The following is a 25,704-nucleotide window of genomic DNA, read 5'->3' on the forward strand; positions in this document are numbered from 1 at the left end:
GACCGCTAAAGTGTCTAGCTGGTTCCTGGAGGCCTCCCCGTGGCCAGCCCTTTGGCCCCAGAGGCAGCGCCACAGCAGGGACCTGTTGACCCCTTCTCCAGCTGGGCAGGGGCCGCAGCAGGCAGGACACTGAGCACGGAGAACCTTCCCAGGGGCTGTCCCCGGAGGAGCCAGCACGTGCCCACCCTTCCCAGTTGACTGAGCACTTCCCCACAGCTGCCTCTTCCTCGCCCGCGGGGCAGAGGCACGGGCCGAGGCTCAGGGTGTAGGGGTGGGCCCGGGCTCACAAGGGCCTCCTGGAGCAGCCCAGGACCCCTGGGGCTGGGAGCCCCTGAGATGCGAAATCAAAGCCAGCTTCTCCCTGCGAGGGCTGGAGAGAACCAGGTGAGTGTCCAGGGGCCCTGGGCTGGAGAACTGAGGATGCGCTGCTGGGGCAGTCTTCTGCCCGTGCGACCAGCTGCCTCCACCTCGGCCACTTGCAGGGGGTCAGGTCCCAGCAGCCTGGGGCCCTGTTGGCAGACAGTGTTCTTGGTTCACTGGGTGGGCGCGAGGGGCCCGGCTGCACACAGTTGTCTAGCAGGAGAGTGGAGGGGCAGGCTCCTGAGCCCAGGGGTCCTAGCCACTGTGCCCTGAGGGGATGTGAGGAGGCCAAGAAAATGCTGGGGAGCAGGAGGGATATTGGGAGAGGGGGTTGCCTTTGTGTGAAATTGTCTTCAAGGAGAGGTTCGTCTCTGCTGGCTGGAGGAGGATCCTTGAATGATGGGCACAATGACCGGGATGGCCAAAGTCTGGGCTAGCTGCTTCACCGCTGGCTAGAACTGCCTCTCCAGCCTCAGTTTCCCCGTCTGTAAAATGGGGGTAACGATCCCCCACCTCACTTGGCTGTTGCGAGGATGTGAGGTAATGAAGATAAAAACGTCAGTCAGCAGACTTCCTCTCCATGTTTGGGATAGATGCCAGCCGCCTGGTGGGCACTGAGACCCTCCCGAGGGGCTGCGGCCACAAGGACACCTGGCCATGCAGGTGTCCTGCAATGCAGGAGTGGGGTTGGGCAGGCTCCTGGGGGCAAGGAGAGACCCTAGCAGGGAAGGGGAGACCTAAGGCGGGTAACGCTGCAGAAATCTCAGGAGAAGGCCGAGGGCACCGTTGGTCATGAGATTGGCTGGGTCTCAGGACTAGTGCGGCAAAAACCGATGAGAGCCCGGACGAAGCAGGTGGGAGTGGGGCTGAGAGCAAGGACAGAGGAAGGGGCGTAGAAGGGGAAGTCCACCGGATGCAGTGGCCCGATGTCCAGGGAGAGGTGCGAGTCCAGGACGACCCCCAGTTTTCCTTGCTGGAATTGCCGGGTGCCACTGGTTGCAGTGGGGGACGTGGCAAGGGGAGCTGAGCTGAGATGTGACCAGGATCAGGAAAGTATGGGAGGATGGAGGGAAGGTAGAGGCTTTGAAGCTTAGGTTGGACATTCCATATGATAGTATGGGAACATAAAGTGGGGAAAAAAGGAAGAAATTGTCCAGGTCCAAGGTCAAATCCTTGAGGGCCCAGGCCCAGCCAGCTCCAGGGGCAGTTGCAGGGCAGCGAGTGAGGAGAGCTGTGGGTCCCAGTCCCGCCTCGGCCACTGGACCCCCCGTTTCTCCCCCTGAGGGCCCCCGTTTCCCATCTTTAGGATGGGAGCTGGGCCTAGGCCAGCGTTTTGCACGCAGTGCTCAGAGGGGCCTGGGGTTTCCTCCTCAAGGGCTGCTCAGAGGGGATCTCAGCAGCCAGAACCCACACTCAGAGTATTCGTTTCCTCCTGCTGCTGTAACAAATCACCACGAGTGGAGTGGCTTAGGGGAACAGATGTGACTCAAGTGGCTGAGCGCCTGCTTCCCATGTACGAGGTCCTGGGTTCAAGCCCCGGTACCTCCTGAAAAAACAAAAACAAATGAAAAAACCAACCCGGGAGCCCATGCAGCTTGGTGGTTGAGCACCGGCTTCCCACACGTGAGGCCTTGGGTTCAATCCCCGGCCTCAGTAGCCAAAAAAAAAAAAAAATAGTGCTTTAAAACAACACAAACCTGTCATCTCGCAGTTCCAGAGCTGGAAGTCTGAAGTGGTCAGCAGGGCTGCTGCCTTCCTCAGGATGCTCTAGGGAGTCCACCTCCGTGCCTTCTCCCGCTGGGAAAGCCCGCCCACACCGCTCAGCTCCCGGCCCCGCGTCACTCTGACCTCTGCCCCAGGGTCACCTCTCTCTGCCTCTGGCCCTCCTGCTTCCCTCTTCTAAGGGCCCATGGGGTCAGGTCGTGCCCGTCCAGATGCTGCGGAAGGTCTCCCCATCTCCAGGTCCTTAACCTGATCTGAGCAGGGCTGGCGGAGACCCAGGCTTCGAAATGCCACTGCCCTCCCTCTGCTCCAGGGCACAGGGGAACACTCAGGCTCAGAGACGGGAAGGGACTGGAATTTCCAGGATGCCCTGACTGGAAGGCCCTAGTAACCAACTAGCCCAGCTGCCCCAGTTTACAAGTGGGGAAACTGAGGCACAGACCCTTAAACATCACCCCCTCAGGAGGCCTCACCCTGCCCGCCCAGCCCTGAGGACGCGTCCCTGTTATCCACTCGGTCAGCCCTGTGGGGCTGGGCAGGTCATCACCCATCATCCCGCTGGCTCACGGGCCTGTTGCTTCTTGACATCCACAGCCCCCAGTGCCTCGCCCAGAGGTCACACTTGATAGGCTTTTGTCCGGTGACAGAGCAGGGTTTTATGGAGGGTTTACGTCTGTCGGGAGGGTTTCTCAACTAAAATAAAGAGTGGGACAGGATCGCCCTCAGTCCAGGGTGAGATGGGCCCCGCCTCGGGGCTCTGCACAACGCCTCCCCGGCCTCCTTAGAGCCAGCTCTTCCCCAGGGGCAAGGAGTCTTCAGGGGACAAGGGGGCCTGCCCACCGGTGCCGGCACCCTTCCTTCTAGACCATGCAGCGGATATGGGAACCCTGGAATTCCTGCCCAAGTGCCTCCACCCCTGCTTCCAGGGCCAGCATGGGATCTCCCGGGGGTGACCTGCCCAGCCGGCTGGACCACGGCTGGGCAGCAGGGGTGGCTGCTGTGGGGGCCCGTGGGCAGGCCTGGTGTGCAGGCAGGGACGGGCTCCTAGGGGTGAGGGCGGGGGGAGGGAGGCTCTCCCCCTCCTGCCGCGTCCCAGCAGGGACTGCAGGGGACACCAGGAATGCTGAGTTTGAACCTTGCTTTCCAGGGTATTATGAAGATAGAATTGTATCAGGGTAGGAGAGTAGAACATACTTTGTTTAACTTCGTTAGCTTGAGTTGTAACTTTTCAATATTTGCACGTACAGTATGTGGGTCCCCATTTGTACGTTCCTCCCGGGCCCCACAATGTTAGGGGCAGGCCGACCCTGCTGGCCTCTCGGCCCTCCCGACCCTGAGATCTGTGGGGGCCTTGCTGGCATCCCGTCCCCTCGCAGTCCAGCTGGCTATCTGACCCTTCTCCGTTTTCTCTCCCCAGAAGAGCTGCTGCCCGGGAGAGGCACCCCGGGCGCCCCGCTAGGACGACGGCCCCCGCCCCACGGGCCGGGATCATGAAAGGCCTCGGCGACAGCCGCCCCCGCCACCTCTCCGACAGCCTGGACCCACCACATGAGCCCCTGTTCACAGGGCCTGACCGCAACCCCTACCTGCTGTCGCCCACAGAGGCCTTTGCCCGCGAGGCCCGCTTCCCTGGGCAGAACGCGCTGCCAGGGGACGGCCTCTTCCCACTCAACAACCAGCTGCCACCTCCCAGCAGCACCTTCCCCCGCATCCACTACAACTCCCACTTCGAGGTGCCAGAGGAGAGCCCCTTCCCCAGCCATGCTCAGGCCACCAAGATCAACCGGCTGCCAGCCAACCTCCTGGACCAGTTTGAGAAGCAGCTGCCCATCCACCGCGACGGCTTTAGCACGCTCCAGTTCCCCCGCGGCGAGCCCAAGGCCCGTGGCGAGAGCCCTGGCCGCATCCGCCACCTGGTCCACTCCGTCCAGAGGCTCTTCTTCACCAAGGCTCCCTCACTGGAGGGCACGGCGGGCAAGGTCAGTGGCAATGGCAGCAAGAAAGGTGGCCTGGAGGACGGCAAGGGCCGGAGGGCCAAAAGCAAGGAGCGGGCCAAGGCCGGGGAGCCCAAACGGCGCAGCCGCTCCAACATCTCAGGCTGGTGGAGCTCCGATGACAACTTGGACGGCGAGGGTGGCACCTTCCGCAGCAGCGGCCCAGCCTCCGGGCTGATGACACTGGGCCGCCAGGCCGAGCGCACCCAGCCGCGCTACTTCATGCATGCCTACAACACCATCAGTGGGCACATGCTCAAAGCCACCAAGAACAATGCCACCGAGCTGACTGCCCCGCCACCCCCGCCCGCTCCCCCGGCCACCTGCCCCAGTCTTGGGGTGGGCACCGACACCAACTACGTCAAGCGGGGCTCCTGGTCCACTCTGACCCTCAGCCACGCCCACGAAGTCTGCCAGAAGACCTCGGCCACCTTGGATAAGAGCCTGCTAAAGTCCAAATCCTGCCACCAGGGGCTAGCCTACCATTATCTGCAGGTGGGTCCCTGCCAGGGTCAGGAGTGGGGTGAGGGGTGTGGGGGAAGCCCCAGGTTGGAGGCCTACTCTGCTGCAGATTCAAGGGGGAGGTTGCTTTACTCGGGGCCTGTATTTACTCAGCTGTGAAATGGGTAGCTGCTGCTGCTGTGGGTAATAAGGGGATTCCTTCCACTGGTCATGCTCTCAGTCAGCATTGCTTAGGGCCCTCTGAGTCTAGCCTGGGAGACATAGTAGAGTTTTGAACGCATCCCTGCCCTTTGGAAGACAGATCTGGAAGCCATGCCATCCCACCCCCAGCACAGGCCCACTGGCCTGGCATGCTAATCGCCAGCCTCCCGCCTGCCTCCCCCACGACACCGGGGCTCCTTGAGGACAGGGGCCACATCTGATGCAGCCGTGTATTCCCAAGGCCCAGGACAGGGTCTGCAAGGGAGTGGGTGCTCAGGAAATGTGAGAGGAAGGAGAGAGGGGTAGCTGGACGAATGGACAATTAAGCGAACCGAGCTAGACACGGCCCTCATTATCAGGATGCTGGGAGGGACAGACCTGCGAGCAGCCGTGTCGGTGTGACGGGGTGTGAGGCTGCAGGAGTCCAGCTTCGTTTAAGTGCCGACATTTACCCGGGCACCTCTTCTGCACCGAGGCCACACTGGAAAGTGGCAGAAGGTTCCGAGGCACATGGCCAACACTGCCACTGCTGCACTGCTCTGCAGGGCTCTCACGGGCTTAGCGCAGTGGCTGGGAACTGGGTGTCTCCCGGGGGGCAGTGTCTGGGCTGTGGGTAGAAGTTACAGGAAGCAGGTTTCAGACCCCTGGAGATGGGGGCCTAGCCAGCCCTCGGGCACCCACGTGAGACTGCATTTTGAAGCCGATGAACTTTAAGATCTGACGAAACTCTGAGTCCTTGTCATTCCTATAAATTATCAGAGACGGTGAGGTTGTGGGAGGAAATGGATATCTAGGCAGCCTTTTATATGTTTAGGACCTTTGTGGCTCTCCGTCCCCTTCCTTAGTTTAGAAACAGCAGGGAGGGTGCTGTGCCAGCCGGCTGCCTCTCAGGAAGATGTGGCTCGGCCTGATCATGGGAGAATGCCCCAGGAGCCCCAGGAGAGGGCGGCCCTGCAGGGGTTTTGTGCTGCCTGCTCGGGGTGGTGGAGGGGAGGACAGGACAGGTGTCAGGCAGGGAGGACAAGGCCATGTTCCCAAGGGACAGGTGGGGGTAGGGAGAACAGACTAGCAAGTCAGGAGGTAGACTGCACAGGCCCTGGTGACTGGCTGGACTGTCGGCTGGGGGAGGCAGCCCTGAGGGGGGAGGCGGCCCTGAATGGGGAGGCGTCCCTGAGGGGGGAGGCATCTCTGAGGGGGGAGGCGGCCCTGAGGGGGGAGGCGGCCCTGAAGGGGGAGGCGTCCCTGAGGGGGGAGGCGGCCCTGAGGGGGGAGACGTCCCTGAGGAGGGAGGCGGCCCTGAATGGGGAGGCGTCCCTGAGGGGGGAGGCGGCCCTGAGGGGGGAGGCATCCCTGGGGGGGAGGCAGCGAACCCCGCGGAATATGTGTACCTGGGTGGTGATGTGCATACACCCAGTGAGGGGTGTACCATCGACATGTGTTGAGGCAAGGACACAGGGCCGTGGGACATGGGGGATGTGTGTCTGGTACCCTGAGGAGGGGAGTGTCCCCCGCAATGTGTGCAGCCGTGAGGTGTTCTCTCTGTCCGTGCTGGGTGAGGGCAGGTGCGTGACGGCTGCCTGTGTGGTACGCGCGATGCTGGCAGAGGGCCGTGGGTGGGAAGGGTGTGCCTGCTCCGCGCGTGTTGAGAGCTGCGTCGGCAACGCGGCGCGCTCACGCTGTGCCTGGGCTGTGGCGCAGATGCTGAGAGGAGCGTGTGAAGTGACTGTGGGCTGAGCACCCCCCCCCCCGGGGTGTGTGACAGTGTGTGTGAGGGGAAGGAGGGGTGCAGCCTGTGTGCAGCCCAGAGCCTGGCCTCCGAGAGCTGGGGAGGCCCCTCACTGCCACCGTGACCACTGGGAGCACAGGGTACCAGGGTCCGCGATGCACTCCCAGCTGTCACCTCACTTGCCCTTATCACAGCCCTGTTCCACGGATGGGGCCCCTGAGGTTCAGATGGGGGAAACTGAGGCCTTTTCCCCCCCTGGCTGTGGCTGCTGCTCTGGCCATGGCCTCCTTCCCCACCTGTGGATAAGGAATGAAATGGGTCCGAGGATCCCGCCCTCTCGCCGAGGGCCCCTGACAGCCCCCCGCTGCCCTCCTGGGGTGAGGCTCTGGACCCAGGTCTGGGGGCCTTTCTCCCCGCTCCCCAGGCCTGGTGTTCCGGCGACTGGAGGGTGATGGGAAGGCAGGGGGGCCCCGTAGGGAGCCTCAGGGAGGTCGTCGTCGCATGGACTGGGGCCCTTGTGCTGACGCATTCGAGGCCTGGAGAGGGGCAGGGACTTGCCTCGGGCCTCTCAGCTGGCTCTGGCACCAGGCACCCCCCTTCCCGGCCGGGGGCTCTGCGCTGCTGCTGGGGCGTTCACTGGCCGAAGAACGTGCCCAGGTGGCCCACCTCTCCGAGACGGGCGGCGAGGGTGCGTCTCCCCTTCCAGGAGATGGGCCCGGGGCCTGTGGCCTGCCCCCCGCTCAGCGCTGCCCTCTCGCCAGGTGCCCGGCGGCGGCGGCGAGTGGAGCACCGCGCTGCTGTCCCCGCGCGACGCGGCCGCCGCGGCCGAGGGGCCCATCCCGTGCCGGCGCATGCGCAGCGGCAGCTACATCAAGGCCATGGGCGACGAGGAAAGTGACGAGTCCGGCGGCAGCCCCAAGCCCTCACCCAAGACGGCGGCGCGGCGCCAGAGCTACCTGAGGGCCACGCAGCAGTCCCTGGGCGAGCAGAGCAACCCCCGCAGGTGCACGCGCAGCCCCGCCCTAAGGCCCCGCCCACAGGCAAGCCCCGCCCACAGGCAAGCCCCGCCCACAGGCAAGCCCCGCCCACAGGCAAGCCCCGCCCCTGGGAAAGCCTCTGGCGGTCCAGGCCCCGCCCACCAGCAAGCCCTGCCCCCTTGCGGGGCCTGCCGCCTAAGAGCCCCCTCCTCTTAACGCGAGCCACGCCGGTGTACGAAGCCCGTCCCCTGGGAGCTCTGCGCCTACGGGTGAGCCCGGCGCACACGGGAGCTCTGCGGCTGGGATCGCCTCTTTCCACAGGTGCGATCCCGATCACACGCAAGCCTTGTCCTCTTAGGTGAGCCCCTCGCGGGTGTGCCTGCCCCTGGTAGCCTCGCCTTCTTGCCACTTCCTCCCCTTCGGGTAAGCCGCCCCGGGAGAGCCCTCCCGCCCCACGCGGGTGGCCCAGGCCCCGTAGGTGAACCGGCGCTCAGGTTGGTCTCGTCCCTGACAGCCTCGGCCTTAGGCTGGCCCCTTCACTTTGATGAGGTGACCCCGGAGAGCACCGTCTTTGGGTGACCCACCCCCGAGCCCCGCCCACAGTTAAGTCCTGACCACAGGCCCGCCCTAGCCTTTGGTAAACCGCGCCCATAAGGAGAACCTCCCTTGGTGCCTGGCCCAGGTAAACCCTGCCCGCAGGAGCCACATCCGCAGGTGAGTTCCACTCCCAAAAGGGGTCTGCCCCAGGGGATCCTCTTTTTCAGTAAGGAGAGCCCATCACCTACCAGCACTACCGAAGGAAGACCAGAGCCCCCCTGCCTCTTGCCTCTGTAGCTGCTACCTATGCTGAACGCCAAGATTTGGGGGTGGAGGGGGGGGATCCAGGAATAAAAAAGTGGTAGACAGCCTTTGTCTGTCCCACCACCCTGCCTGGAATTCCACCTTTCTAGCCCCGTCCAGTCACTTTAAGCCTGGGAAGTTAGAGAAACCTACTTATTTCTAGTTCTTCCGCTGCTTCAGGCATGAGCCTGTCTGGGTGACTGGTGCAGGAAGCGGAGGAATGGGCGGCAGGCTGGAATTCAGAACACCACCGGCCAGTCCAGGGCTGTCCCTCCCTCGGCCTCAGTATCCCCATCTTTAAGTGAGAGGCTGAGCTCAAGGATCTCTAACCCCTTCCAGTCTTGAGAGCATAGGATGCCTCTGAATAACCAGTGAGCATTAAAGTGGGAGATGTGGGCAGGGCTGGGGCACAGGCCTTGAATGACAAGGAATCAGTAATAATAGTAGCAGTAATAACAGTAACAGCCTCAGTCTCTTAGCACTTGCCTTGTGCTGGGCACTGTACCTGCCTGTGTGCACTTTAATCTGTATTATCAGCCCCAGCAGGAGAGCACAGTGTCATTCCCATTTTACAGGTGAGGAAACTGAGGCTTAGCAAGGTGGTGACTCACCCCGGGTCATCCGGTGAATAAGCTGGATTCCGGTCCAAGCACTTCTGTGTCTGCAACACCAAGAGCAGGGATCTGGGAAGGCCCGGGGTCTGGCAGGCGAGAAAGATTGAGGGGGCCGGGCCTTGGGGAGAAGGGGTGTGTCTTCGTGTACCTGGTGGTAGCCACCTGGACACTGTACCAGAACTGAAGCCTTTTAGGCAGCCCCAGCCTGAGGCCAAGGTTGTGGGCAGTGACCTGCCTCCTCTGTCCAGCCTCTGGGATTGCCCCAAACGTGCAGGGAGGAAGGACCAGGCTGCAAAATTGGGTTGAGTCCACCTAGCCCTCGGCATGATCAGGTTCAAATGCAAGCTGGTGCTGCCACCTTGTGGTTTTAGCTGGTATGATGGATGACACCCACCTCCACCCCAATGGTCATGGCCTCCAAAAGCTGGAAGCTCACCCCCCTTGCTCGTCACCGCCCCGCCCCAATATTGCCCAGGTTAGCGGTGACTCCCATTTTGTCCTCTGCCACTGGATGACCTTGGTCAGTCTTTTCCCCTCTGTGCCTCAGCGTCCCAGGCTGAGCAATGGGTGGGCTGAGCCCCATCTGCTCCCCACCTCTCCCCAGGAGTCTGGACCGCCTGGATTCGGTGGACATGCTGCTGCCCTCCAAGTGTCCGAGCTGGGAGGAGGACTACAACCCCGTCGGCGACAGCCTCAACGACGCCAGCTGCATCAGCCAGGTGAGGGCCGGGGCGGGCCAGGTCAGTGGGAGGGCATCTGCCCCTCTGCCTCTCAGCTCGTTGACCCTCGCCCAGGAAGGGGTAGATGTCCAGGCACAGCCCCTGTTGAGCGGTCCCCAGATGTCTGCACTGTACTTCCGTGTGGTCTTTGTTCCCAAAGCTGCCCGTGTGTGTCGCTCTGCCCCACTGACCATCACTGTGCCCACAGAGCTGAATCATGGGCCCGGCTTCTTGCGCTGAGGCCCCCGAGGGAGAGGCCCACGCTGGCAGCCAGGGGCCTTGCCGCCGCTCCAGGCGGTTAGAGCCAGGAGGATAGAGAGCTAGAGACCTGGGTTCAAGTTTATCACTGACAGTATGAACTGAGGACAAATAACTTCCCCTCCTGAGTCTCAGTTTCCCAGTTTATCTCAGGAGGGTGATAATTATTTCAAAGGGGTGGTGTAAGGAATAAATGAAAGAAAGAACTTAATGTGCTCAGCAAAGGATAGCTAACTTTAGGGCTATTATTATCATCTTGCTGTGTGACCCCAGGCAAGTTGCTTCTCTACTCTGACCCTCCCAGCTGTTTAGTGGAAAGTTGAACTCCCAGGGCCCAGCTAACTCTGCCACTAAGAGCAATAAACACTCTGCGTGGCACTTCTAGTTTACCCGTTACTCCCTCAACCATCAGCTCCTTGAACCCTCAACCACTCCCAGAGGGCTTTATTGTCCACATGCCCATTTCACAGATGAGGAAACCGAGGCTGAGAAGGTTCCATCATGCAGCAGGAGGCAAAGCTGAGCAGGGATTGGGACTTTCAGACCCCAGACCTGATCCCAGGCCCCGCTGTGTGCACATACTTAAGGGTTTGCAAAGGGAGGCCAGCCAGAGCGCAAGGTGTGGCTGGGGCACCGAGACCCAGAACGGGCAGGCACCTGCCTCTCGTCGCACAGTGAAGCAGCGTGCAGGCCTGGGGCCAGGGCAAAGGGACTGCTCAGCACGGGGAGGCTTTGGGACCCTGCCTCTTCCCCGCTCCATGGTACCTGGCTTGGCCAAGCCCTCCCAGCCCCCCGCCCCCAGCTCCGTGGTTGCCAGACTCCCAGGAGACTGACCTCAGACGTGGGGAGGGGTAGAGCGCCCCAGCCCACGGGACCCTCTGCCCCTGCCACCCTCATCCAGGCCCCACCAAGTGTCGCCTGAACGGCTGTCCTGGCCTCCATGCCTGCCACCTCCAATCCGTTCTCTGCTGCCAGAGGGAGCTTGTAAAAGACGTAAGTCAGATCACGCCATACCCCCGCTCGGAACCTTCCCAGAGCTCCCATCTCCCCCGAGTGAAAGCCCGAGGCCTCGCCAGGCCCCGGAGCTCTGCCGACCCCAGGTCTGCCTCCCTCTGGCCTCATTTCCTCCTCCTCCCGCCGTCCCCCAGCTCCAGCCATGCTGGTCTCTTCTTTCAAGTCTTTGCTCAGCTGGCTCCCGCGTTCCAGGTCTTGGCTCCGGTGTCACCTCCTCAGAGAGGCCCTCCCTGATGACACTGTCTGCAGTAGCCCCCCAGGCACCGTTCCCTGAACTGCTTTATTTTCTTGACAGCACCTGTCGCTACCTGGCACTCTCTCTGTGTGTGTTTATTTAATGTCCGTCTCCCTCTTACCACTGAGCTGAACTTCTGGTTCCCAGCTCCTGGCTGAGGCTCCCGAGGAGTTGGCGGGGTGGCCGGCACGCCTCCATACCCCTGCCCTCCTCGTGTCTGTCTCCCTCCTCTTTCTCTGACCTTTCTCCCCTCCTCCACGTTCTTCTCCGAGTCTCTTGGCCGTTTCTGCCTCCATGTCTCTCTCTTGCCTGTCTCTGGGGCTCGCTCACCCCATCTCCACCCTCTGCCTGGCCCGGGCAGCTCAAACAGTTTTGCCCTTTAACAACACAAAAAAGGCTTGTCGAATCAGCCCAGCTGGGGACCCCCACAGGTGCCCCCCACCTTTGCCGGGACCCAGCTCTCTCTCAGCCCAGGGTCCTCTGACACCCCACACCCCCTCACACACAAACTCCTACCCCAAGAAGCCTAAGCTGACCTGAGCCACATATGTGGCCACCAAGTCAGCGAGGTCCCAGCTCTGGCCATGTCTCTAGGCCCAGAGTCCTGTCCAAGGAGCCCTGTCCCACAGGCGCTGGACTGCCCGGGCCCTCTCTGCCTCGAGCTGAGAAGGTTCTCAACTCCGTCCCTAATCTGTAGATCCTGGTGGGCTGCCTGCCAGAACAGAGGGAGCAGATGGGGCCCCCATGGCCCCAGGGGTCAGGCCAAGGGAATGGCTTGGAAACATCCAATTAGAAGGCCTTAGCAGCACCCAGCCCCAGATGGAATGAGTCCCCCATTCCTGGAGGAAGCCAAGTGAGACATCTCTGCAGCTGGGCCTCCGCCAGTCCGGGGAGAAGTCGAGACCAGCCAGTCTCTGGCAGCCAAGCCTGAATACTCTACCCCAGCCCCTGGCTCCCCCATAACCCTCCCCCTCTCTTTCCTGCAGATTTTTGGACAGGCCTCCCTGATCCCCCAGTTGTTTGGCCATGAGCAGCAGGTCAGTATGCTTGCCATTCCCTCACACCCCAACCCCAGGTCCAGGGCCAGGTCTCGGTCCTGGCATCTGAGCGGCCCTGCCCCAGCCCAGGTGGTGCAAGCCGAGCCCTGATGAGAGACTTGACGCTCCCGTTGGTGCCCTGCCCCTCCGTCCCTCCCCGTGTCACCTCATTTCTCTACCTCCGTGTCCTCTTTCCGAAACTGGGCAAGAAGGAGCTGGCTTCTATGAATGGGGTGAGAAAGAACCCCATGACAGTGGAAGGCCTTCACTGCAAGTCGGGCTCCCTTCCTTCTCTCCTCCCACCAAGCCTGGGTCAGGCCTGGGGAGAGGGGACTGTTTCATTGGCCCCAGATATCCTGCTTTTCTCCTTTCTAGGACCCCAGCAGGGCCTTTAAGGGTGGTGGGGTGTTGGAGTGAATGCAGAGGGTTTTGTAGAAATCGGCAGGGGTGGTACCAGTCCTCCACCCCTCCCATGCCCACCCATCCTGCCCCTGGGAGTGACCCCCTCCACCCTCCCTCCCCGGCCGCAGTCCCAAGAACAGAAAGTGGGGCAGGAAAGGTGCTCTGAGCTCAACCCTCACTACTGTAGCCAGGCGTGGGTGAGTGGCTTGCCCCAGGCCACACATCCCACAGGGACAAAACTCTCCCCCATGTCATAGTGCCTTTTGAACGTGGCATTTGAGAGGGTCTTTGGAGAGCCCACAGTGGGCCAGGCAGCAAGGACTGATAGCCAACATTTGTAAGTCTTCATGCTCATTCCACGGGGTTTTGCCTGTAATAATAGGTACAGTTTACTCTTCCAGAGCACATGTTAATATTGACAACAACCCTATGAAATTAATTAGCCCCTTTTTATTGGTAGGGAAACTAAGGCAGAATGACTAGCTCAAGTTCATATTACAAGGAACTGATGGGGCCAGTGCAATCCCAAAGCAAGACCTCACTGCCGTTGGCAGTCACAAGGGCCTCTGGCTATGCCTCGAGTTCCGGCTTGGGAGGATAAACACCCATCTCTTTGATGCCCTCCCCCCAAGTGAGCTTCGGGTATGCCAGACAGCCTATCTTTTTAATTTGTCAGCACCATCCTATAGAACTCTCTGTGCTGACGGAAAGCTGCCATAACCCGCTCTGTCCAGTAAGGCAGCCCAAGTCACATGTGGCCACTTGAGCAAGTGAAATGTAGCTAGTGTGACTAAGGAACAGACTTTGAAATTTAATTTTAATTAATTAAAACCCAGGTAGCTGCATGTACCTAGCAGCTGCCGTACTGGACAGTACAGATTTAGACCTTTCCAAACAAGCCGTCTAGTTATTTGCCCAAGTACGCAGGTGTTCCATTTCCTTTAGATGAGGAGGAGCTGGCCCAGAGAGGACAACAACGGCCTGAAGTCACACAGCCATGTCGGGCAGAGCTGGGCCCCAGGACTGGCTCCATCTTGTCCCCCACACCGTGCCCCTCCCCCTCCACCAGCCCAGGCCTCTCCCCAGGACCGCCCCCAGCGATTGTCTTTGGCCAGCTGTCTCCCCAGCATATGTCCTGTTCCCAGTTGCCAACATAGCCTGAGGCATGGGTCAGGCAGGCCCTTCCAGAACCCTCAGAAAGTGTGTGCACAGTGAGGAGTGAAACAGAGAGAAGCAACCCTCCAGCTGCAGATTTGGAGGATCCTAGATGGCCCCTAGATGGTCAACTCTGGAGGGACACTTAGAAACATCTAGATGAGGTTGAACTAGATGCAAGAGGCCAAGAGCACACACGCCACCACTCTCTGTACAGCCCTCGGCAGGTGTCACTCATCCATCCTCCCTGCCACAACCCTCACTCTGTCTCATCTTCCCCAGCACACCAGGCATGTACCTGGCCTCTGGCTTCCACTCTTTCCCCACCGCCCCCTATCCCAGAACTAGGTTCATCTTCCTTAAATACACATTAGCTGTGCTGGCTCTGCCACTCCCTCACTGGGTGCCACTGGCAAGCGTCTCCCTCTCACTGGCCCTCAGTTTCTTCACTTGTAAAATGAAGGGATTGGACCAAAAGGTGGTAACCAGCCAGCACACCTGCTGCCCGCCTCTTTCCTGCTGAACTCAGATGTACCCTCAGAATGTACTATCCATAGGTCAGTGTGTACGGCAAGACATAATCTAGTTCACACCCTGCAATAGTTCAGCTTTCTTCCCCATTGGAGAGATGGGAAAATCGAGGCCCAGCCAGGTGAGATGACTTGCCAAGACCCCACCACCAGGGTCGTTGATTTCTTAAGGGCTCCATCTGCCCGACCCATACCCTGAGTAGATGGGGGAGGGAGAGGAAGTGAAGCTCCCCAGATGCCACAGGCCCCGCAGCTGAGCCGACCACCAGGTGACCCTTCTCCCCGGCATGAGCGAAGCTGGCCCCTGACACCTGCCTTTGCCCGGACAGGTGCGGGAGGCAGATCTGAGCGACCAGTACGAGGCGGCTTGCGAGTCGGCCTGCAGCGAAGCCGAGTCGGCAGCAGCGGAGGCTCTGGACCTGCCGCTGCCCAGCTACTTCCGCTCCCGCAGCCACAGTTACCTGCGCGCCATCCAGGCGGGCTGCTCGCAGGAGGAGGACAGTGTGTCCCTGCAGTCCCTCTCCCCGCCACCCAGCACCGGCAGCCTCAGCAACAGCCGCACGCTTCCAAGTGAGTCCCACCATGGGGGCAGGGAATTTCTGCAAGGGGACCCCAGGGACCAGCCTGTGGGGAGCGATGGGCTGGCCAGGGGTGGAAGGAGGGTTGGGAGCAAAAGCCAGAGGCCTCGGGGCTGAACTGCAGAGCAGCTGGCAAACTGGAGTTCAGATGGGGTTCTAGAGGCAGATGCCGCCATGGGGTTTTGGAGAAAGCTGGACGTGGTGGGATACTTGGCTGCCTGCCCCTTGCTCCCCGAGCTGGTCCAGCTCCCTGGCTAGAGCAGCCACCTGCTGGTGGGCAGGGTCTACTGAAGCTCTACCTCCCTCTTCAGTTAGTTCAGGTAGCCCATCTATAAACTGAGGTCCTATGCTGGACCCGAGCACTCATAAGGAGGTAAAATAAGACTGCATGGGGAATGGGTATAGTTCAAGTGTTTGAGTGCCTGCATCCCACATACGAGGTCCTGGGTTCAATTCTTGGTACCTCCTAAAAACAAAACAAAACAAAAAAAACAACAAGCAAAACAAACGTAAAAAACAACTCAGGGGAGCTGGTGTAGCTCAGCGGTTGAACACTCGGCTTCTCACACACGAGGTCCAAGGTTCATTTCCCGGCCCCAGTACCTGAAAAAAAAAAGACTGCACATAGGGAGAGTCTAGCCAGGGCCTTCCACATGGTGGAGTTTGACAAGTGGTAGCTATTGTTACTGGTCCTCCGAGTTGACTTTGAGCTTCCCGACAACCAAAGCAATAAAGACAGTTGGGAATGGATTGTGGTAGTAAGAGATGACTGCTTCAAGTGCTCAAATGGTGTTTGACGTAAATAGATGAACCTGAATCCCATAGATTCTATATGCAGGTAGCTGGCTTATCGACTAAATAAACTGGTCTTTGTAGGGGGCACAGCAAGAAACAACTTCACTTGTTCTCACTATTGTCTTTCAAAGTCACCCTCAGGTATGGAGCAGGAGCTGGTCTAATTTCATAGCTCCCTCTCATTGTCCTCGGCTCTCCCCAGGTGCAGCAGCTGGGGTTGGACTTGGGCAGGAAGCCACAGCAGGGAGCTGGGCGTGGTGTCCATTTATGCTCTGTGCTTTGCTCACCAGCAGTTGCTTCTGGTTCCTCCAGGTGGGAGGAGGAAGTGGCTGGAGCCAGGGTGGCCTGGCACCCGGGCTCTGTGTGACTGGCCCTTTCTCCGATAGTGCTTTTGGGGTTTCTCTCGCCTTGCAGGGCCCTCCTGGTGCCTTGTGTCCTGGGGGGAGCAACCCCCCACCCAGCCTACTGCTCCCTATTCCTCCTCAGTTTCTCCATCCCCCAAGCCCCTCCACTCCTCTCTGCCTCTTTTTACTAGCAGCCCTGGATCTGCCAGGCAGGCAACTCGGGCAGAAGCCTCTGAAGAAAACTGCAGCCCTACTTTCTTTCTCAGCTTCCCCTTAACCCATGTAAAACAAGGGCCTTTGCGTCACCGAACTCTGAAATTATGGGCTGATCCGTCAACGCATTTCTTCTGGATCCACTGTCATGGGTAGCCCTGCCAGCTTCTCTATGTTAGAGGTCTCCAAAGAGGAGTGGAAGCCCAGATTCTGTGGCCTCCAGTTCCAGGGGAGCCTTCCACTACAGGAGCACAGGAACCAGGTGAAGGATCGGGTTCTTCACGTCCTCACGCTTTATGAGAACTTGTCTAGGCATGAGAGGGGCCTGGGAGGACATACAACCCCCAGCAATTCTCTTCAAATAAACCCTCCCTCACCAGTCTCCCCAAATCCCAACTACTCAGGTTGGGGCTGAGGATGGATGATGGGCTACATGCCCTGGAACAGTTTGAATCCCTGTATGGGTCAGTTATAGTCACAGTAATGCTGCCTAACAAACCACCACACAATCAGTATAGTACTACAATGAACATTTATTTCTTGCTCCCAAGTTTGTGGCAGCTGGGGCAGCTCTGCACCACAAGTCTGTCATCTTCCTCTTGGGACCAAACTGTCCCCCTGGGATAAGTGGCCTAGGCAGGGCATATTCTTCTCATGATGATGGCAGAAGCCCAAGAGACCAAGCCTAGCTACACAAGCAGATCCCGGGGCCCGGTTCATATAGCATCTGCTAAGTTCCTATTGACTAAAGCAAGTTGCATGGTAGAGCTTAAAGACAAGGGATGGAGAAGTGCCTCCCGCCTTTGTGTAGGAAGCTGTACTTGTATGGCACAAGGTGTGGATACAGGGACGGCAAAGTCAGGGCCAACAATTCAGTTCTCTACAGTCCATCCTCTCGACCACAAGCTCTTGCATCCTACCCTCTTATAAAATATGCTTATCATCAACAGCCCCAAAGGTCTCGAACCATCATGGCATCATGATCTCTTGATGTATGTCAAGTCTGAATGTGGCTCCTCTTAATTGAGAGACCTGTGAACCAAAAAGGCAAGCTTTCTCCCCTGCATTCCCCCCACACACATCCAGCATCCGCTGGGGAAACAGGCACATGATAACTGCCATTCACATTGCCACCCCCAAAGGGGCAGAGTAGAGATTCTAGTCACAAATAGCCATCCGTGATCATTCTGAAGTCCTTCTGGGTAAAGTGTGAGGCAAATACTCTGGGCTAGGGAATGTCCCTTGAGTCAGCCCAAGCCCTGCTCCCTAGGTTCACTCCCCAACCAACATCCTCCGCAGCTCTCGGCTCTGCTCTCCCAAAGACCTTCCTTGTCCATCAGCCTCTTTGGGCACTTCTGGAGAATAAGCCCTTTGAGCTGTTCAACACCTTTCTTAGCCTGCTTCCTGCCAGAAGAAAGTTAGGGCCCAGATGTCTCAAATGATCTCATCTCTTCAGCCCAGGCTGAAGACGCTTTTGCTAATATACCTACCTCAAACACTGGAAGGGTTTCCTATGTATTTAATTCCACTTAACTCATATGTCAAAAGCCATGCCTACAATTATTTTTGAGACAGCCCTCTCTCTAGACTTAATTTTGACTACTTCGGGTACATCAGGTTTCTGTGGACTATGCCCTTAAGCACTCTGGAAGTCCTTTTGACTGGCTAAGAGGATCTACTAGATGGCGCCTTATTATTTTTAAAATGTTAAAATGTTGAAAGGCTGTATCTTAATTTGAGAATCCTTTACTGGCTAGAAAGGGTGGAGATAGTGGATTTATTTTCCAACACAGCAAGCTCTGGGCTTTCTATTTTCCTTCTAAACACTCCCAACAAACTGGGTACTTCTTTTATACATGCCTCTCTTTCTTGTAAGTCTTTATCAGATGCAATGGAAAGAAGGCAGCTCTTGCTTTCAACATTTTGCCTGGAAACTATTTTGCCCAGATCCATTTGCTTTCTTCAAGGTATTGTAGATGGCAGTTTTATCAAATGTTTTGTCTCTACGTAGCATGGGTTGCCCTTTTTCAAGCCTCCTGTGATAGTTTACTCACTGCTCATCACCTCTTGGTCCCAGAGCCAATGCCAATTATTTTAGTGTTTTTTTGTTGTTGCAACCAACGTGCCTTTTTTGGTAACAGTTTCTGTAGCAGTCAACTTGTACCACAATAATGCTGTATAACAAATAAGTACATAGTTTCAGCGGCACATGATAATAAGCATTTGTTCTCGTTTATGAGTTTGCAGGTCAGCTGGGGTGGCTTTGCTCTATGTGATCCTGGGGCCAAAGTATTTTTCTCCTAGGGGTGGCAGAAGGTTAAGAGGGCAAGCCCCGCTCTGCAAGCACATTTCAAAGCACCTCACCAAGTTCAAAGTCAAGGTCCAGGGAAATACACTCCACCTTTTGTAGAAGAAAGTGCGGTTACATAGCAAAGGGCATGGATACAGAGAAGGATTGAGAATGGAGGCCAACAGTTCAATCGATCACCGCTCCCTCCACCCCCCACGTGAGTGATCCAGCATCTAGCTTTAAATGGAGGGATGCTGGGCTCCAATTATTTCCAGTGTGGGAGCTTCCACCCAAACCAAGACATTCAGGAAAGTATCGGGTAGCAACATCTCACACTTGCCCGGATGTGTGTACTTATGCACCTACTTGGAGACATAAATAAAGTTTTGTGCCCTTAGACTTAATATGATAGGAAAACATATAAAAACACATGTACATAATGTTCTCCTATGTGAACATATCCCCTAATATCTACATGTACCTGCACAGGCATTCACATACCTGTCTATCTCCTTCAAGACTCATGCCACCTCCATACCTGAGAGGGAACTGTGCCTCCAGCAGATTGGGACCACCAAAAGAATTCTCACCTGGGTCCCAAATATCCTGTCAGTCTTCCCTCCAAGTCTCCACAGTGACCACTTACCAATTTGCGCTTCTCTTCTCAAACCTCTGATCCCCTCACTTTCAGCAGGTAATCCCACCTACCTCCAGGTAGAAGCAAGCCACCAGCTCGCCCAGCCTGTGCCCAGAGCTGCAGCTGGTCCATGAGCTGCACTAGGAAAGGGTGCCCCTCCTTAGGACCCTGTTGTTTTAATGCAGTTTTTTTTTAGAACAAGGTCCTTTCCTGCCATCTGCCAGAAATTTGTTAAAATAATCATCTAATTTGCTTCTGCCACTGTTGTGAAAAGCACGCCCCCATCCCCCGCATGTGTGGCATCCTTAATTAGTGCAAAATTTGTACACCATGCGTGCAGTCCTGCCTGTAACCTCCTCCCTCCACACAGACAGCCCCCCACCCAGCCACTGTCACCCTGCAGGGTCACCCCTGCTCAGAAGGCTGCCCCTCCTCCTCAGCCTCCCTCCGTGCAGTGGGCCCCGCCCCTCCCCTCAGGGCAGTTCTGAGCCCCCAAGTCGCTTGGGGGCATGAAAGCTCTTTGTCCCTCACCCAGGGGCACATGCGCACTCTTGCCCTAAGCAGGCAGTGGGTAGATGTGGGTGAGAGGCGGTTCTGGAGGCAGTGAGAGCCTGGCGGGGCCCACCCTCCTGAGTGGCCGTGGGCAGGGCCCGGAGCTGCCCACCCACCCACTTGCAGCTAGCTGGCTTCCCTGCTGCCAGCGCTGCTGCTGCTGCCACCCGCTTCCTTCCCCCCCCTTTCTGACCCAGATTCCACATTCCAGAAATAGCCCTGGCAGGTGTCGGGCAGGAGGGGGGGCTGTGGCTGGGGGGCGGGGGGAGGCAGCAGCTTGGCTGCATATACGTGCCCCTCCCCAGCCAAAGGACCTACCTGGGAGGGGCCGGGGAAGGCCAGCACCCCTCAACCTGCCGCTCTGCCTGCCCTCCCTTCTCTCTATGCCTCTGAGAAAGAAAGGAAGAAAGGAAAGACAAAACCCTCCCTTCTTACACTCCCATCTCCCATTAGTGCTCCATCGTGCTCATTCTCCCACCCTCCCTTTCTCCATCCCTCTCTTCCCGCTTCCCCACCCCTTCCTCTCCCTCTCTTTCCTCTCTCTCTCCTCCATCTTGGCCTTCTGTCTGGCCCTCAGTCCTGTTTCTATGCCCCATTTTCTCTCCCTGCCCCCTCAGTTTCTGGCCCTCCATTTCTGGGTCTCTCCCACTCCCTCTGAATCACAAGGGAGACTGTGACATCATCCAGGGGACTCAGCAAGCATGGGGGGGGGCTGCTGGGTGGCACCCGCGCTCCTGTCAGCCGCATTCGCGGTACCCGCGCACAGCTGCATACACATGCGTACACGTCGAAGCGTACTCTTGGTGGCACTCGAGGCTCGGGCTGAGCCGGGGCAGATCCTGGACCTGGGAGCATGCTGCTTCTTCTCAGGGCCCTGGGTTCTAGGTTCAGTTCTGCTCTGTCTCTCTTGGTGGGTCCCTACCTCTCTCTGGGCCTCATATTCTCCATTTGCTGTGAGGGTTTGGATTCGGGAGCAGCCTAGGCACATCTCCCAGCTGTGACCATCCAAGGCCCTCACTGCCCTGCCTCTCTCTTCCTTGTCTCCCTTCCCCTCTCCCAGAGCTCCCCTGCTTTCTCCTCTGACCTACTCTCCGACAAGGCACAGGAGGGGGCCCTGACAACATCCCAGAAAGCAATCAACCCTCCAGGCAGCCTTGGCTCCCAGGTGCACCCCCTGGACCCAGCCCTCCCCAGGCTCTGCTCTCACACAACAGGCCCCTGCAGCTCAGCCCATCCAGTTTCCAGAGGGTCGAGGCCAAGAGGAACCTGTCATCTCTGATTCCTGGGCTCAGGACTAAGATTTAGTTCAAAAGAAAAGTATGTCACCATCGATTAGTGATGTCTGCCATGGCAGGGGTGGTGAAACATTTGCCATGCTCGATTTAACTCAGTTCTTCCCAGCATACACATATGTACAAACACACATGTACCTCGCTGGAAAACCTTGAGTTCCCTTTCATCCTGCATGGGGCCAGAGGGGAGCCCCCCAGGAACCTGGGAGAAGTGCAGCATGGTGACAGGAGTTCAGGGAGAATCATCTGGCAGCACGGGCAGGATGGACTGGAGGCAGGGAGGCCTCTCAGGCCGGTGCAGTGGTCCAGGCAAAGGCCAGGGAAGCCTGGACAGGGGCATGGGGTTGGCAAAGAGTGGGAGGACCAAGGAGACCCTTCCAGAGTGAGCGATGTGGTGCCAACATCCCCTCCTGCTGAAATGGGCACTTCCCGCAGAGGGCACGGGTAGAAGGCGGCCTTCATCCCTGGGCTCAACCAAGACGTTCCTGGTTCATCGAGCGCCTGCTGTGTGCTCAGCGCAAGGTTTGCCATTCTTCAGAGTCCCGATTTTAGGCAGAAGAAATAGTGGCGGGCACTTAGGGCTGGTGAGCAGGACTCAAACACCAGGACTGACAGGACGGGGCACTCCTTATCACCCGCAGGGCAGAGAAGCCACTCCAGTGGAGGAAAGACAAGGTGCTTAAATAGAGCCTTGGAGGCCCTAAGGTGCGGTGGTGAAGGACCCAAGCCTTGCAGTCAGGCAAGCCCTTTCATTTAATAATTGATCACTGATCACCTGCTCAGTGCCAGGCCATGCTGAGTGCACCAGGGATACCGCGATGAACAAAATAGCTGGAACCCTGCCTTCATAGAGCATACATTCTATTTTAGGGGTGGAGGTGGGGAAAGGGGGTGGCACAGACGAAACAATAAACATGGTTTACTGGAAAGTTTTAAATGCTATGACAAAATAGTGCAGAGTAAGGGGTATTGGAAATGCTGGCAGGGTGAGGGAAAGGCTATTGCAATGTAAACAAGGTCATGAGGTAGAATGCATTGACTGATGTTTGAGCCAAACTTGGAGGAAGTGAGGGACTTCTGGGGGAAGGACTCAAGGCAGGGAGAACAGCCAGTACGAAGGATTTGAGGCAGGAGGTTGTCTTGCCCGTTGGAGGAGCAGGGGCCAGTGAGGCTGGGGCACAGCAAGCGAGGAGGGAGTGGTGAAAGATGGGGTCAGAGGGAGAGGGGCAGATCACGTAGAGCCTTGACCACAGGCCCCTGGGGGATTGGGCTTGTTGCTCTGAGTGAAATGGGGAACCACTGGGACAACTGGAGAAGAGTGGCAAGACCAGATTCACATTTTAAGTGCAACACGCAGGTGAAACGTTCCAGTAAAGGGTCAAGAAGTGGAGATGCCAAATGGGAGGGGGGTGTGGGGATGCAGGGAGCCAGGGTGGTGGCTTACACAGGGTGGCAGTGAAGGAGGTGATGACAACCAGCTGGATCCTGGATGGGTTGTGACAGTAGAGCCAACAGAATCCCTTGGTGGAGTGGATGTGGGGTGTGAGGGAGGGGATTGTTATGCCACCCAGGTAACCAGGTGGAATGGAGAGAGCCCCAGCTCCCCTAACTTTCACCCTGGGGTGGTGGGGTGGTGGAGGTGGTACTCCGGGCAGGACAGTCACTATTTGGAAAACTGGGGAAAACTTAGAGCCCCTACACCTCCAGGAGAGGAATCTTTGGGGCCCAGGCCAAGGATTAGGGATGGGGGTGGGGGTGGGGGGTGGATAATGAATCCTGACTATCCCCCACACCTGCTCTTGGGGTGGAGCCAGACTGGGGGCTCTTGGGATAAAGACCTAGCTCTTGCCTGGTACACAGTAGGTGCTCCATAAATGACCCTAATACATCACCATCAGAAGGGAATGCTGAAGTCCCTAATCTAGCAAGTCTAAAACTTGGGAAGATGCAAGCTCTGATGGAGACCAGCAGGGTTCCCGCCCAGGAATCTCCATGTGCACCAGTATCGTCAGTACAGGGGGCCAAACATTTAGTACAGAGGTAATGTAGTGACTGTGAGCATGATGAAGTGAACTAAAACTCTGAAAGTGCTTAACAGTGCTTGGCACCAAAACGGCCTCATTAACTTCAGTTGTTTTGCTATTATTATGCCTTTATGCAAAATCATGACAATGCTCTTGGAAACAGTTCTCACAACTGTGAGATGCCTAAGATTCTCTATTTTACAGGTGGGAAAACATGCACAGAGAAGGGTCGGGACTTGCCTGCTGTCACCCAGCTAGGCAGGTCAGGGAACTATTGCTGCGCCCGTGGGTGGCAGAGGGGTCACTTGTAGGCGTGGCCTGGCGAGATGAGGAAACCGCAGGACCAGGACTGGAAGAGGAGGAGGGACTAGAAAGTGGAGAAGCGGGGGCGGTAATCTCCGCAGAAAGCGAGAGGAGGTTCATCTCCTTGAGCAGCGCTGTCTGCCCGCCGGGCTCGGGGCTGGGCGCTCTGCCCTCATCGCCTGCAGGCCGACGGCGCAGCTTCCAGCGGGCCAGAACGCTTCCTGGCCCACCTCCCGCACGGAGCATGCGTCCCGTTCCAGCTGGAACCGGTTTGGCGGGGCGATTTACGGGGCGGAGCCCCCGGGCTCAGGCATGCGCGCTCCCTTTCAGGCTATCTGCCTGGGCGTGGGCTGGACTCAGCGACCGGCGCGCTTGCGCACTGCCCCCCCCCACCCCGCGCGCATGACAGGCCACGTGCAGGCCGGGCTGCGCTGCGCGCGCTCCCGCCCTTCGCCGGGAGTCCCAGGGGGAGGCGCACGCACGACTGACGCGGGAGGCGGGGCGGGGCGGGGCAGGCGCGGGGCTTTAACCCAAAGGCCCCGCCCCTCGGGCGTACAAAACCGGAGCCTCGGGCCGGGCCGCGTGAGGGAGGAGGGTGAGTGCCCGCCGCTGGCCGCAGTTGCCGCCAGTCGGCCCGTCACGCCGTCCGTCTGTCCGGTCCACGTCGCCGCCGCCGCCGCCTCCTCCGCCCGGACGCCCGGGGCCCGCCCAGCGCCGCCCGGAGCAGCCGCGGCCCCGCGAGGAGACGGGCGCCGCCCCCGCCCAGCCCTGCCCCCGCCCTCCTCCCAGTCCGTCTGTCCGTCTGTCCACCCGCCCGCGCTGCCGCCCCTCCGCCCCTCCGCCCGGCCGCCAGCCCCTCCGGCCTGTCTCGCCTCTCCTCCGGCTTTGTCTCTCCTCGGCTCGTTGTCTCTTTGTCTCTGCGCTCGCGCTCCCTCGCAGCCCCTCCCTCACTCCCGGATCTCGGGGTCTCCGCTCAGAGCGCTCCTCGCGTTCCCCAGAGCCTCCCTTTCTGAGCGCCTCCGTTCTTCAGGGCTCCCCCTCAGAGCGTCCCCGCCAGCTCTTTTGGGGCCTCATCTTCAGAAACCCTCCACACTCCCCCAGGGCTCCCCTGTAAGCTTCCTGCACATCTTTTGGGGGTCCTCCCTTCGCCCTGTACCCCAGCCCCTGGGGGGTTGCCTCCTTTGAGCCCCCATTTCTCAGGGTTTTCTCATTTGGGTATCCTCCATATCACCTGGGACCTTGTAGATCCCTCGGGGGTCTCCTCACTAGACGACCCCCAATAGACCCCCAAGAGCTCCCTGACTTCAGAGCCTCTCGCTGTCTCCCCTTGTTCTCTCTGAGGCATTCTGAGCACCCCCATTTCTTTGAGTCACAGTCCCTTGCTTTGCTGTCTGTGCCCCTCCATCTGTCTTGGTGGTCTCACCACTCTGTCTCTTGTGCAGAAGGCCCCTCTTTGTCCCTTTGCCCTGGGCTCTTGGTCCCTGTCGCTTTCTCTGCCCCCCCTTCCCCCCCCCCCCCATCGCTGTCTCCCCTGCTCTCTGCTCCCGTGTCTCTCCCTCTCCCTCTTTCTGTCTTTGCCGGTCCCTGGGTCTCTGACCCCATCCGGCCCTCATGGCTTTGTGTCTGGAGCTCTTGAAGCAATGTGAGTGGTGGGGTGTCCGGGTCGGGCCGGAGTCGCCCGCAGGCTGGCCGCGGCCGTGGCTCCATGGGGCTGACGCTGGGGCAAGGGCTGACCCTGGGGCAGGAGACTCTGGAGCCTCCCAACAAAGGGGGGCACAGAGGGAGGGGCCCGGCCGTCTGGCTGAGGTGGGAGTGGGGGGCCTTCATGCTCTGAGGCTTTTGCTTTACTTGCTTGAGTGTGCGTGGGGGTGGGGTTGCCACAGGCTGGGAACCCCTGCCCGCTTGGCCCTGCATGGCCTGGCACTTTGTGATTGCTTGTGGGCAGGCCTAGGCTATTTTGGAGCCGACAGGATGTGATATCACTTGGGCGTTTATTTAGACCGGGGTGGGGGCTGCGTTCTTGCCAACTTGAGTAATGAAATTTTACCAGGGGGTGCGGCGTTGAAGGCAGCTGGGCCAGTGGGGTTTGTGGCCAGAACTTTGCAGGTCATCAGAGTGGCAGGTGAACAAGGATCTGTGCTGCCTTGGTCTTGCTGAGAAGCTCCATTCAGGATGGTGGGAGGCGTTGGGGGCGGGGGGGGGGGGGGGGGGGGGGCGAGGAGGGGAGCGAGGTGGAGGAGTTGTTTTTAGTATAACCACCCTTGAGTATTGGGTTTAGATGTCTAAGTCCTCTTTGGGCCTTGCTTCTGTCAACTTTGTTTTGTGACTTTGAGTAGAGACCCCTACACTTCTCCAAGCCTTGGTTTCCCCATTTGTAAAAAGAGAATAATTGTGCTGCCTCACACGGTTATCAGATGGAATGTCTGTAGA

General features: G+C 58.6%; 1 protein-coding gene across 6 annotated transcripts in view; it reads left to right on the forward strand.

Annotated features, from left to right (window-relative positions):
• Positions 1–25,704, forward strand: part of DLGAP4 (DLG associated protein 4) — a 190,430-nt gene that overhangs the window by 100,122 nt on the left and 64,604 nt on the right. For all 6 annotated transcript variants that reach the window (XM_058287031.1, XM_058287030.1, XM_058287033.1 and 3 more), the window contains 5 exons: positions 3,500–4,571; positions 7,227–7,468; positions 9,501–9,615; positions 12,109–12,159; positions 14,576–14,816. In XM_058287031.1, the coding sequence (XP_058143014.1) occupies positions 3,573–4,571; positions 7,227–7,468; positions 9,501–9,615; positions 12,109–12,159; positions 14,576–14,816 (1,648 nt within the window). In that variant the 5' untranslated portion in view covers positions 3,500–3,572. The remainder of the gene's footprint in view (positions 1–3,499; positions 4,572–7,226; positions 7,469–9,500; positions 9,616–12,108; positions 12,160–14,575; positions 14,817–25,704) is intronic.

The sequence above is a fragment of the Dasypus novemcinctus genome, chromosome 24, assembly GCF_030445035.2.
Source record: "Dasypus novemcinctus isolate mDasNov1 chromosome 24, mDasNov1.1.hap2, whole genome shotgun sequence".
Lineage (NCBI taxonomy): Eukaryota > Metazoa > Chordata > Mammalia > Cingulata > Dasypodidae > Dasypus > Dasypus novemcinctus.